The sequence below is a fragment of the Orbilia oligospora genome (genome assembly GCF_000225545.1).
Source record: "Orbilia oligospora ATCC 24927 unplaced genomic scaffold scaffold00054, whole genome shotgun sequence".
NCBI classification, from domain to species: Eukaryota; Fungi; Ascomycota; class Orbiliomycetes; order Orbiliales; family Orbiliaceae; genus Orbilia; species Orbilia oligospora.
In genome coordinates, this window is record NW_011645611.1 from 848,192 (window position 1) to 862,061 (window position 13,870).

Genomic DNA, 13,870 nt, shown 5'->3' on the forward strand with positions numbered 1-13,870 from the left:
GTAAAGATCCATCGAAGCTGCAGCGTCTTGGTACAGAGCTGTTAGGGTTGATGTGGGGAGCTTCAGCTGGCGAGCCAGTCGGTTCAGGGCCGTGCCGACAGCCCTCCCTCACATGCCTGGTCTCTGCCTGCACAACGCCTTGAAGGGAGAGAGCTCGAGCAAGCACCCATAACATCGACTCCCCCACCCGATTCATCTTCCCATCATCTGCTCTTCCCAAACTCTTCCGAATCCTTCCAAGCATTCATCACCACGTACAGTACATGCATCACAATCCACCAGTCTGAAAGATTCTTACCAAAATGTTTTCCCTGTCGCCAAACGTCGGCCTCTTGGCGTTGGTCATCCTCCTCGTCTACACTCGTCCTACTCTTGCCTTCGGTGCTGGTAATATCGCAGATATCAGCAAAGCTGAAGGTGCTAGGTGTAGGTGCTATAGTCTTTTGATCTAACTTTGTGCAAGTATGAACATTTACTCATAATTGTTTTCTTCTAGGGCGTCATGGCGATATCGAAGATGTCCTCCTTACCATCCTTATGGCTCGAGGTGTAGGCGGCAAGAAATTCAACAAATTAAACGTATCCCGTGTCTACTTCGGAAACTGGCTTCGAGATTATTCTCAAGCCATTGACGTTGGAACTGTCAAATCAGTCTCTGCTGAAGCCATTCGTCTTCTCCTGTCCGTTCTCGGCTTTATGACATTCGGCTACGGTTCTCGAGAGTTCGAGGTTACCGCTGCCCGTCTCGGTTGCTACCGTCCTGAAGACCATATTGACAACCCCAAGAATTACGCCGACAATATCGATGCTCGTCAGTATGATAGAAGGCTCCGTGCTCCGGTTGATGAGGAGGTCGAGCTGGCCATCGACCCTGAGACTGGAATGAAGAACTACATTGCCAACGAAGGAGCTGGAATCATGACCTCCGCTAAACACGTTCGAGCACTGTTTTCCAAATGCATTGAACTCGGCCGTAGAAGCCGTGGTGATGATGCAGACCTTCATGAAGCCCTTCGATTGCTTGGAACTGGCCTCCATTGCCTCGAAGACTACCTGGCCCACAGCAACTACACTGAGCTGGTCCTCATTGAGTTGGGCGAAACCGATGTTTTCCCACACGTTGGTCGTGATACTAGAATGTCTATCCCGGGAGCTCGCCGCCAAGTTTACCCAATCGTTACCGGTACCTTTGGTGGTGTCGATTTCCTCCACTCTGTCACCGGTGAGGTTTCAGATAAGCTTACCCAGAATGAAATCGACGAACTCGAGGGAGCGCTTGAACACGCTGAAGCCAACCCTGAAGACAGTGTTCTCCAGGACGTCTTTAACATGATTCCCAATGGTGGCGATAAAAAGAATAAGATGAATGAAATTCAAGATAACGCCCACAACAGCCAGATGGAGAATGCCTCTATCTCACCCCGGGACCCTGAAGAGTTCACACAATACGCCCAGAACGTTTTCAGGCAAATTATGCCCGCTATTGAATTTCATGACAATCTCATGAAGGATCTTAGCAAGTTTGTTGAGAGCATTCCCCTCCTTAGTAAGATCTTGGAGAGATTTGAGCAGAGGATGTCCATGTGGGTCTTTACTATCATCGCACCATTCGTTGTCCCCATCATCAGACAAGTCAAGAACGAGTTACACTCCGGTTCCAATGAAATCATTGAGAGCAGCAGGAGGGAGCAACATATTGTCTTCGAGGATGACTATTCTACGGATCCAACCCATTCTATGTTATCTAAGGATCACTTTTCTAATGTAAGTATCTTGGTTCATGTTTTGCGTTCTAACTTAAATCATCAATTACTAATATATACAACCATAGGTTCTTAATGGAATCTCTGGCAAGACCGCTCAAGCTGTCGTCGGCTGGGTTGTTCCACAGATCATGGAGGCATGGGATGATGAAGGCGTTGATGTCGACCGTCTCATGACTCGCATTGTCAACGGTGTTCTCTACCACCCCGCCCAGCGTGATCAGGGTGAAGATGGCGCCGAGGAAGGTCGCCGCGTTATGTTCAGCTCCGTCGAGGGCTGGTGGAACAGCATGCCCGATGACGTAAAGGAGGAACACCGCCGATGGCTCTCACGAGAGGGCGTTGAGAATGGGGAAAACCACCAGGGCCAACTTGATACCGGGCACGGATGTGGAGGACCACTAAGCATGCACAACAATTTCGCCAAGGGTGGTTCGCTTGAAGATCGTATTGCGGGAAAGGTTGCCGACGCTCTCGTTGACAATATCACCGGTGGGATTTCGAGATATGTTAAGCAACAAACAGGTACAGATATCCCTGAAACTGGTGGTAGTGGTGGTGGAGACTATTCTGGTGGTGGTGGCTTCGGCGGTTTCTTGAGCTCCTTCCTAGGGGGCAGCTCTTCGGGAAACCAGGAATCATCTTACAGTCGCCAAGAAGAGACATATGTCAGCCGCAATGATGAGTCGGAATCTTATACTAGATATGAACGTCATGAGGAACGCAGTGAGGACTACGGCGGCTACGAGCAGCGCACCGAACGCTATGAAAGTCGAGAGGAAAGTTATGGAGGTCGTCGCCGCGACGACGAAGAGGAAGAACAGGAAGAAGACCAAGGGTATCGTCGCCGTCGCAATGATGATGAAGAGGAAGAGGAAGAGGACCAAGGATATAGCCGCCGCCGCCGCGATGATGAGGGAGAAGAGGAAGAAGACGATAGTTACCGAAGGCGCCGTCGGGACGAAGATGAGGGTGGGTGGGGCTATTAGACGAACACGCCAGAATGTGGCCGTTGCACACCCGATGCAGGAAATTCTGGGCTAGTCGCGTTACTAGTTGCAGAAATTTGTCACACGAGATAAGTACACGGAACCATATTTTTTTTTCATTCTTTCTTCTCAACTGGCAAATGTAATAGCCGCATTATCTTAGCCGTAAGAACAAGGAAATACAAGGACCAAGGTCACCCCACTGTCATGATATCGCGCATTACGTGTTGCATTTTTCGCGTTGTAGAAGAGGGATTAATTGATAAGGCGGGGAGGAGATGTGGGGGAGAAGATTGATTACGATAAATGCGGAGAGGTCCGGGGGGCCTTTCTGGCAAATATAAAAGCGGGGCCGTTCCGGCTTGGTCTGTGCTATGGATTTTTAGAATCCCATGAACCTAACGTTCAGAAGTTTGAGCACGAGAGCACATTACTGCCAGTGTATCGACCTATCCAGCGACGGTTTCTCTTCTGATTTTATAAACAAAAACGAAAAAAACAGTAACAATTTAGCCTTAACAATCATCCAAAAAAAACGATGCCGTTCGAAGCCAGAGATGACAATGTTGACCCTGACGGTATGCGCATATATGCTATGGTGTCGTCGACAGATCTTTGTATCTGCCATTGGGGGAACTGATTTGGAGTAATTCATCTAGCAATCGGTAACCACTACCACGACGACGGCCTCCTATGGCAAACCCACTATGCCGCCGTAGAAGTTTTTGACTATCCCCATGCGACAATGCATATGGTATGTACATTGACCAATTCAGATAGAAGTGTACTGACCTACTCCCTAGAATGCATTACTGACATTATGTTCTTTACCTTCTTTAAGAAAATATTCTGCCAAAGCTACTGGGGCGAACTTCACGACCTAACGTTTTCCTACAAACGTGGTAGTACTAAAGAACCAGAAGAAGAAAACGCATGGGAGACCAAATTCCGTCAATCCCTTGCCAGACCCGGTACAGACGAAGCCGCAATGATGCATACACCGCTCGCTGCAGTCGTGCGCTACGACACTGGCAATCCGACCACGCATTTGTTTTACATCAGCACCGGTTTCAAAATTAGGGAGGTCATTTGGAAGAATGGTAGTCAGACGAATGATTGTTTGGGAATTACGGTTTGTCCGACTAGTAGTCTTGCGGTGACGAAGTGGGGAGCGGGGAGTCAGACGCATTTTAGGTAATTGATTGTACTACCTTCTTTAAACGTCTTTTTTTTTATACCAAAGTAAGTACATCTTCTGATTTTTACCTTGGGGATATACTATAGGCTATACTACCAATCTAAAGCCGGCACAATCGAAGAGCATTGTCTCGATTGTAATGCTGGTACCTGGACGAAAGGCGCAACTCTGAGCGGCCCAGTATCCGCCTACGACGACGATTCTCCACTCCGCGGTACATCTCTATCATTCATCAATCTAGCTCAGGATAAACCAGAACTCCGTGGTTACTTCCAAACAGCTAAGGGTTCTATTCAAGAGTTCACGTACAAGGGTACCAAATGGTCAACAAGCAAAATAGGAGTAGATGCAGCACCGTTTAGAACTCCACTAGCGGCTATTACAGTAGAAAAGAACAAAATAGCAGCATTATACTATGTCGATGCATATAACAGGATTAACGAGGTATTATGGGAAGGTGACTGGGAGGGCTCGGAGAGGATAGACGGGGAGAGTGTGGCGCCCGGTACGAGGCTTGCGGTAGCGTCGTTGAAATATATTGGCCATGATAAAATTCATATGTTCTCTTCTGGGTTGGTAAATGTAATTACGCAAAGGGTATGGACAAGGGAGAACGGGGCGTGGGGAGATAGACCGACTATTGTGGATTTCGAGGCACCAGTGCAGGTGGAAGTTGAGCCGGGGCTTGATCCCGCAATCCACTTAACGAAGCCGACGAGAGATGGAAGGAGGGTTTAAATTTCGAGGATGCACGTGTGAAGTTTGACTGTTTCTCTTATCATTTTCATGCAATTTTTATGTCAATTTTTAACTATTGTGGACGGGAGTTCTCGGAATGCCCTTGTATGTTAATCCTGTGCGATTGTGCTAGAGCCGAGTCGCAGATTGGTATTGTTAGCTACCTACGTACTCTTGAAAGATATCATATTTGAATGTTATACAATGTGCATGCATTCTGCACTTAAAGTTCTGACGTGAAGCTGCAGCTCTTAAACCCGGCCAAGAAATCCCAAGCTTAAGCACCTGGTTCTGACGAATCGTATTCACGATTTCGATCTCGTCAATCGACAAACTAAACCCCTTTCCGTTAGGCTTTACAACCAAGCCTCCTTCAGACCCACACAAGCATGAAAGCTTCTCCATCATAAGAGAAAGGCAGTTGGGCGCGTGGGGATATCGGCCTCCTCGCGGCCCCTTGGCGTCTAGATAGCTTGTACATGTACAACTGTGCTTCCAGCCCCGTTGATAAACTTGGCAGCTGATGTCAAGGTTCGAGTATATGTATTTCCCTCTCGTCGGAGATTTCTTGTGGAACCCCAAAACTTGTTCTCCTTTTCTACCTTTAGCTTTCAATTGCAATTGGCAGTAAAATCATGACGTCAAATCACCAGAACGGCGTTGGTTCGCACCTTGGGGAGTCAGAACCTCTACTCCCTACCATTGAAATAAACCCAGAGGGCGAAAGTGGCCGTAGCGGTTTCCACCCTATTCATTTCTTCAAGGTCCTTTGGCGGAGTTCGAATAAAGTTTCCAGTGCTGTCAATTGGCTTTGGCCTCTTGTGCCAATTGCCATCCTGGCCCGTTATGTGCTTCCTGCAACGCCGCTCGTGGTGTTTGCGTTAACATATATCGCCATGGTTCCCGTGGCTAATTTACTCGGGTTTGCAGGCCAGGAGTTTGCTAGAAAGTTACCAAAAGTTTCGGGGATTTTGATTGAAACTACTTTTGGGTCCATTGTGGAGATCATTTTGTTTTTGACGCTTCTTGCGAAGCATAAGGTTGAGAAAGGCCATGCCGGGAACGCTAATATGATCCCTGTTATTCAAGCCGCTATCTTGGGATCCATAATCACCAACCTACTACTTTGCTTGGGGATGTGTTTCTTTGTTGGGGGTATCAGAATGCAAATTCAAACTTTCCACTCCGCTGTCAGCGAAGTTGGAAGTGGTTTACTGTTGGTAGCTGGGTTTGGTCTACTGATCCCTAGTGCATTTTACTCTGCTCTTAAAGGGTCGGCTGTGCCGGATCTGGAATTTTTCAAAGAGCCAAAGTACACCAACGGCAGGCTTCAACATGACGTCCTCAAGATCAGTCAAGCAACTTCAATCCTCCTAATTATTGCCTTTATTATCTACATTTGGTTTAATGCTCGGACCCACCATAGTATCTTTGACGAGGTCATTGAGGCAGATGAGCATAGGGATCTTGACCGCCATAACGATGCCGAGAAACCAAAGTTTACGTTTACTGAGTGCACACTTGCTTTGGCAGTATCAATCGCACTGGTCACGCTCTTCGCAATTATTCTTGTGGAGAAGATCGAGGATGTCGTTGAAGCTGGGATCCCTGATCAGTTTTTGGGTTTGATATTACTCCCACTGGTGGAGAAGGCTGCTGAACATTTGACGGCTGTAGATGAAGCTTGGGATGGACAGATGGTATGTGTTCGGTGTGCCAATACAATGCTTTCGGGGATATTATGCTAATCGATCGATGGTGTCGCCTCAATTAATATAGAATCTTGCGCTCTTCCATTGCCTTGCACCATCGATTCAAACGGCATTGTTCAATGCGCCATTGGTGGTTATTGTTGGCTGGGTCATTAACAAGCCTATCGATCTGAATTTCGAAATATTTATGATTACCCTCTTGGTACTCTCTATCTTGGTGACCGGGAATTTCCTAAGGGACAATGAATGCAACTACTTGGAGGGGGCACTGTTAGTGGTATGTATATCTAGCCTCTCTATCCCCATTGTGTATGAATATCGCGATACTATACTGACAAAATATATAGATTATATATTTAATTATGGCGGTCGCAGCTTGGTATTATCCAAACCCGGATGTTGCGTCGTCGAATGGGAATGAACTCCTCAAGGTCTTTGAGGCCATGAAGGATGCCGGGATGATGAACCGAGTTGAACTATAGCCTATATAAGAAGTATGGATAAGTATGCATGATGTTTCTTGAAGCATGATAATAGGGTGCTCTAGCCAGACACCTTACATTGACACAGTTCAATGTTCGAGACCAGACATGTTCAATTTGTAAATTAACATTCTTACCAACTTAGCAAGCTATCTTTGTTGGAGGGTATGTTAGCATCATACCTAGCTAGAGCCGGGAGCTTTATTTCAGTTATTGTTGGCCAATTGGACGAAATTATAAAATGCCAGAAGGCCTTTTGGATCTAGATACCTGGGATACCGATTAATATATGCATTGTAAGGCATGCGCATGTCTTGCAGTTGATGGCTACGGTAGCCGGTACCGGACTCTGAGGACTGGATCTGTTAAATTTAGCCTTAAGCTTACGTACTCGAAGCCGAGTTTCGACTTCGAATCTTTCCAGCCGCCGTAGCGAGCGAATTATTTCAGAACCGGGTGATACAGAGGCTAGAGCCTGTGTCTGTGCTGCCAGGCCTTGGCTTGGCATAGGGATTGGCTGTGTGACCAACACACCTTCTTGACAGCCCCAACCCAACCCAACCGGGTCAAAACCACGACCTGCTGGATGGAGCAGGTATCAGCAGCGGAAGGCTGCAATGGGAAGCTGCTACTCTCGCAGGAAATCGTCGAGCATCTATCATGATGCTAAGTGCAATACACTTATCTACACTTTTGGTCTCTAATTCTCAAGCTATCCACCGCATAAATCATCATGAACAGTAATTAGTTATGCTGCAGCATGCAGCAGCGGTCACGGTCTGTATGCGCGGTTTTTGTTGGATCTGGCCGTCGCTCGGAACTTCCCTTATTGAAATGATGGCGTCGTCAGGATGCAGAATTATCCTGACTGGCAGCACACGCAGCAAGGGACACACGCAGCTGAAAACTGAACACCAGCTGAATGGTTTAACAACATCGTCACTTCGGCCAATTCGAGTATGCTCTCAACAACGAGCCAATCATCTATTTCCATATATCTGCAGGGTCCTCGTCACAGTTTTATTTTTTTGGTCCTGAAAATTTCCAGCCCTTCTTTATCTCTGGCATGTGTGTACCTATGTATGACTGGGCAATGGTTATCTTGTATCATAAAGGGATCGTCCGCCGCAAGCAATAAAAGGGAAGGTACCTATTTCTCACGATACCATTTAACATCAACCCGGCCTGCCCAGAATGCTTGATCCTGTTCAAGCTTTCTGATTCCCCACTCTTTTTGTCTACTTTCAGGCACCGAAGATGTCGACAACCCATGCTTGACATTTCCCGGATACGACGGATAAGGCGCTACCTTCCCAAACGGGTTGCTTGATTGACGCTGCAGCTGGAGCCCGCCGTCGCGCGCGATACTACCTGACGATCTCTCACGTTCTGCTCGACGTATAAATATACGAGCGCAATGCGGTATATACCCGTTTGTATTATGGCTGTAGGCTCGAGCGCGAGTAGCCTTCATTTGTGTTCCTTACATTTTTATTTTCACTTTCATTTTGTTCTGTTCGATCTTCAGTAGGCGATTGTTGGGCTGATTGCAAATTTTTGTGCGCGCATTGCATATTGCACATTGCCATTTCTATCGTTATCTAGTCCTAAAGCTCTTCATACAGCGCCATCGAAGGTGACTCGGTTTGTCATTATGAAGGTCGCCTTTTTCACACTCCTTGGCTTTCTTTTCGCCACGGCGGCTCTGGCCTCTACGAGCTGGAACAAATCTCCGCAAGCAATTAAAAAGCTCTATGATGGATTGAGGGCAGAGGAATCCAGCCAGAACCAGGAGCGGTATACTCCTCTCAGAGACCAAATCCTTCGCAAGAAGTCAAAGTTTTATAACAAGAAGACGAAAGGTATTATCATCTCTCTATGGGTTTTATGGCCAGCTGGTGCCATCTAAATCAATTGCAAATGGCATGTCTAACGAAATGCAAAAATCTAAAGATTTCTGGGTCAATGGTACTCGCGGCGCAATCCCCGACGTTAATTTCGATATTCCTGAGTCTTACGCCGGCCTTCTTCCAATCTCTCCCTCCAAAGACGAGTCTAGAAAACTATGGTTCTGGTTTTTCCCAACCACTGGTGGTCCAGAGACGAAAGACGATTTAGTGATTTGGCTCAACGGTGGCCCAGGATGCAGCTCTCTTGAAGGTCTATTACAGGAAAACGGCCCGTTTACATGGCAATACGGAACCTATCTACCGGTGCCGAATAAGTACACTTGGGTCAATTTGACGAATATGGTTTGGGTTGAGCAACCTGTTGGTATGTCCGCCTTTCGAATATCAGGTTTATAGGGCTTATTGTGTTGACGGAGCTGTGTAGGAACGGGATTTACACAAGGAGAACCCAATATCAAGAACGAGGAAGAGCTCGCAGTTCAGTTCCTTGGCTTTTTGAAGAACTTTGTGGAGAAATTCGGCCTTCATGGCAAGCGTATCTGGCTTACCGGGGAGTCTTACGCTGGGTAAGTTTCTCTACTGGTTTACGGCCAATTCCTCATACTCAAATGTTAAGCCTAATATATATGGGCACAGAAAATATATTCCCTATATCGCCGACGCAATGTTGAACCGTACCGATACTAAATACTTCAACTTTAAGGGTTCTATGCTTTATGACCCAAGTATCGACGAAGATCTCTATTTGGAAGAAGTTCCAGTAGTTCCGTTCCTCGTACGCAACAATGCGATCTTCAACTTTCCGGACGAGGAGGTCGCCCAACTCCAAAAGGCGGCTGATGCATGCGGCTTCACAGCTATTTATGAACAAGGCCTAACTTTCCCACCCACTGGGCCAGTTAATAAGACTTTGATTCCAGCTAGGTGCCAACTCTGGAATAGTATGTGCAAGAATTTCCATCCACCTCCCTCGATGCCCACAAGGCACTAACCATCTTATTATAGAGGTATTTAATCGCGCTGTAAAGATCAACCCTTGCTTCAATATCTACCACATCATGACAACTTGCCCAAACCTCTGGGATGTCCTTGGTTTCCCAGGATCCTTCGGCTACCTCCCCGAAGGTGCAAAAATATACTTCAACCGCCCGGAAGTCCAAAAGGCCATCAACGCGCCCCGTGTCGAATGGGAAGAATGTAGTTCGCGAGAGGTGTTCGTCGGACTCGATAAATCACCATTCCCTGTCCCCGGCGGAGTTCTAGCTCGAGTTGTAGAAAAGAGCGAAAGAACGGTCGTTGCTCATGGATTGTTGGATTTTATATTAATAGCCGATGGAACTTTGATATCCTTGAATAATATGGTGTGGAATGGGAAACGAGGGTTTTCGAAGAGGCCGAGTAGGAAGTTTGTGGTACCTTATGATAATCAAGGAGAGTTAGGGGTATGGTATGAAGAGAGGGGGTTGACGTATATTGAAATCAAATTGGCGGGGCATATGGTGCCGCAGTACCAGCCCGCAGCGGGGTATAGACACCTAGAATACCTTTTGGGACGGGTTAAGAATCTGTCCAGGTAAAAAAGGGGTTCTGGTTCTTCGTATTAGATTCCTACCTTTTTGGGGGGCTAATAAGCTATAGTCTGGGTATGTTGCCTGGAGTATACGTATTTGGCTTTTGTTCTCTTATGCATATGCTTGATAGGGTAGGGGGGTTGGGGTATTGCTATTGTATATTGTATGAATATGGCGGGTTATGGTGTACGTATTGGTTTTTTGATACCTAGTTTAGATTAACTACCCGCAATGAAAAAAGCACTCTTCCTTATAATTTTCATTGAACTATCATTATATTCGGCATAGGGAGGCGAATGGGTCGAAGGAACCATTTGGCATACGTAGGTCTACCCGCAGTATTCGTCATGACCGTCTTATTAATGTATTACAAACCAGGTTTGTGGGGCATGCATAGATAATTCATTAACCCTAGTGATACCGATCGGCACGTAAGGCATAGCCATCACAGCGACAGGTTTAATTTCGTATAAGTGAGAGATTGCCTTTTATGACGATAGGTTTGCTCGGTTATCGTATAGATTCACCCATGAGGAGACGCTCATTCTTTGATACACCACCGCCGGTGAAGGAAAACTAGTTAGTGAAAAATAGAATTGAAAATTTAAAGAGGACGTATACTAAGCATCGTGTCGGGGAAGTACAATATCGATTTCAAGCATTTTTTGTCTAAGCCGCTAGCCATATGGATAAAACTCTGAGGGATATAACAACATCCAGGAATTTTTGATATACAAAAGGACACCACGCATTACGCTTGATATATAATTTCACAAGAGGATTTTGAAACTGCTTGCATATACAAAGAAAACAATGAAACTGTGATAAAAAAATGAGACTCGGATTGACAAAGGGAATAAAAACCAAATGACAAAAAAAACAGAAGGAGATTGAATATTTCTCTTAATACCCGCTCTAATTTAATTAGTGCGCGAGAAGAAGAGCTAGTAATGAGAATATGATGAATAAAGATGTTAGAACAACCGAAGGATCAGGCTATAGAATTGAGATATATAGTATCTGATTCTATGCAAGTTCTCTGTATGAACTAGTATCATCCACCGTTGCATGACGCTGAGGAACCAAGTACGAAGATCTATAACTAGAAGAAACCGGAAAAAGAAATCCAGAAGAAATATTAACAAATGAACTGAACAATAAAGATGGGACCAAATGTGCAGCCTGTATAAAAACAAAAAGGCAAAGGTTTATGGTTTTATGCCATCAATCGTGAAACTTAGAGGGAAAGGTTCCGGTATATATATGTTGTTAGGATATATATACCGTCAGTCTATGGTGAAGACGAATATAGACATAGTATCTCGAGGACGAGGACACTATCTGCGGGAGCTGCCGAAGGGCTTTTGCTCTGCAAAACTTCTGCTAGATAGAGCAGATTCGATATCGCCGCTGGAAGTCACTGCTTCTCCATCTTGGGGTCGGTCTCTGGAGATGCCAGGAAAAAATGTTATGTTGGCTATATGCTCATAATTGATCGCAAACGAAAAAGGGAAGCAAATCATAATTGGGGAGGAAGAACAAGGGAAAAGAAAAAGATATTATGCTTACCTCCGAGTCAACTCCAAGTCTCCCAGATCCTTTCTTCGCTTCCATTCATCAAAGAGGTCGCCGTAGGGCTTGACAACCAAGTAAATAACCACAACGGCAAACATCAAAAGTGCATCGAAAATGTAAAGGTAGGCTTCGTTCTTCATAAGAGGACCGTCGTGAGGCATGATATATTCGATAACTCTGAATAGGGATCGAATGAGGATGAGTCCGTTGGCAAAGTACATTGTGAAAAGGTATTTGCGACCCTTGATCTTTTCGTGAACATGGGAGGGCGATTTATTTAGACGATTATGGAAAAGAGTGGCGATAATGATGAATCCGCCGAAGAAGAAGATTTGAATAAAGAGACCACCCATAACAACCTTCTGTCCGCGGTCGGCCCCTTCTTGATCACCCGCAGCCATCATGCCGCCTCCTGTTGTTATTAAGATATTGGGTTAGTATGGGTGTGTAAAAGTTTCGTGAACTGTGCGTATCTAAGATCTTAGGATGTGAAACCTAGAGCTAAACGTACCTGCACTCTGTGCAAGGAAGGAAAGAACATCGCCAGTAACGAAGAATGTAGTAAGCCATTTAGCCCGAATGATAAGGAGGTTCTCGGCGTGCAAAGCGATTGCGATACGGCTAAGTGTCATATAGATCGACGCGGCGAAAAGAGCTGGGGCGAGCAAAATAAGGAGCGATTGCATGATGAACCAAGTAAGAGAGTAGAAGTCATAGTAAGATCCGATACGCCCTGCATAACCGACCATTTGGACTATTGGTTTTTAGAAGAGAGATAGAGGGTTAGCCTTTAAATTTGCGAGTGATCTACGTGATCGCACGTATGGGATTGTGTTTTCGGATCGACGAGAGATAGCGACATACAGAGTACACCAATAACGAAGGGAATGAAGTACCACCCCTTGTATTTGAAGAGGCGATAAATGTGGATGATGCTGCACACCGCGAAGAGGATAACGAAAATTATCGCTGCGACCAAGCTGGGCCAGTAGTAATATGGAACCCAACCGCCACGGCCATTTGTTGGCGAGGTGTCGATAACATGTGAGCCCATTATGCGACTCTCTGTATATATATGTCGAAACTCAGAGTCGATATACGTTACGTAACTTAGTTGCGTAAAAATAGCTTTGTATTGATCCGACCTAAACTAGTCCAAAAGCCAAGGCGGTAGAGGTGGAGAATGTAATTTGTAAGATTAATCGATTGACTGAGAAGGATTATAAAATGGTAGTGAAAGTCTTGAGGCTCAAATCAAGGGGATAAAATATATATCGATGTAACCATGGAAAGTTGCGATTGAGGCCCTAGAATCACCACCAAAATATTGGTAATGGGATAATATGGAAATCTAGGAGAGGGTATTTTATCGTAGTAGATTGTGTATTGGTAAACATAGAATTCAGGAGGAGCCCAAGGTCTAACAGGATACTTATAGAATCTGAGAATCGATAACGGTTGGTTGTCGACTAACGTCTAAATCGGGAAATATTCTATACGAAGACCGAAGACCGATATAAAACAAGGTTGCAAAGTAAAACGAGAACGAAAGCTTATCCGCCACATAAGATTCGTAAGCTTTTGGGGGAAGGGGATTTTAAAAGAAACTAGTTTTGGGAGCATGCGCAAATGAGAAGTCTGCATCTATATGAGAAGAGCCTTTCCGGATGCCGAATAGGCCGGTCTTCGATTCATTACATATCGGGGGCTAGATATGGGGCACGTTTTGCGTCGGGTCCGCAGCAGAAAAATTATATTGAATGCGGCTTGGCCACATATTGATCCACCTTAATTTCTACCAACGGACAAGAATAGCTGCGGATGTAACTATCCCCGGAAATTTAATTTCAGAGAAAATCCGGAGCTATGCTTGCATGAAATCGTGGCGACTGAGCTGTTTCTCGAATAGAACTATACGCGTATAGAAGCGTG

General features: G+C 45.6%; 5 protein-coding genes across 5 annotated transcripts; 4 read left to right on the plus strand and 1 right to left on the minus strand.

Annotated features, from left to right (window-relative positions):
• Positions 1–302: 302 nt before the first annotated feature.
• Positions 303–2,752, plus strand: AOL_s00054g275 (uncharacterized protein; the record flags this gene model as incomplete). The annotated part of the gene is made up of 3 exons (XM_011121591.1): positions 303–426; positions 497–1,764; positions 1,832–2,752. The coding sequence occupies 3 exons, from the start codon at positions 303–305 to the stop codon at positions 2,750–2,752; spliced, it is 2,313 nt and encodes a 770-aa protein (XP_011119893.1).
• Positions 2,753–3,290: 538 nt separating this feature from the next.
• Positions 3,291–4,688, plus strand: AOL_s00054g276 (uncharacterized protein; the record flags this gene model as incomplete). Its single annotated transcript, XM_011121592.1, has 4 exons — positions 3,291–3,330; positions 3,412–3,506; positions 3,594–3,946; positions 4,037–4,688. 4 exons carry the CDS (start codon positions 3,291–3,293, stop codon positions 4,686–4,688), a joined length of 1,140 nt encoding a protein of 379 aa, XP_011119894.1.
• A 635-nt stretch (positions 4,689–5,323) lies between these two features.
• Positions 5,324–6,882, plus strand: AOL_s00054g277 (uncharacterized protein; the record flags this gene model as incomplete). The annotated part of the gene is made up of 3 exons (XM_011121593.1): positions 5,324–6,388; positions 6,468–6,677; positions 6,748–6,882. 3 exons carry the CDS (start codon positions 5,324–5,326, stop codon positions 6,880–6,882), a joined length of 1,410 nt encoding a protein of 469 aa, XP_011119895.1.
• Positions 6,883–8,536: 1,654 nt separating this feature from the next.
• On the plus strand, positions 8,537–10,369 carry AOL_s00054g278 (uncharacterized protein; the record flags this gene model as incomplete). Its single annotated transcript, XM_011121594.1, has 5 exons — positions 8,537–8,744; positions 8,836–9,156; positions 9,217–9,358; positions 9,429–9,733; positions 9,798–10,369. 5 exons carry the CDS (start codon positions 8,537–8,539, stop codon positions 10,367–10,369), a joined length of 1,548 nt encoding a protein of 515 aa, XP_011119896.1.
• A 1,559-nt stretch (positions 10,370–11,928) lies between these two features.
• Positions 11,929–12,992, minus strand: AOL_s00054g279 (uncharacterized protein; the record flags this gene model as incomplete). The annotated part of the gene is made up of 3 exons (XM_011121595.1): positions 11,929–12,350; positions 12,450–12,692; positions 12,803–12,992. 3 exons carry the CDS (start codon positions 12,990–12,992, stop codon positions 11,929–11,931), a joined length of 855 nt encoding a protein of 284 aa, XP_011119897.1.
• Between the last annotated feature and the right edge of the window lie 878 nt (positions 12,993–13,870).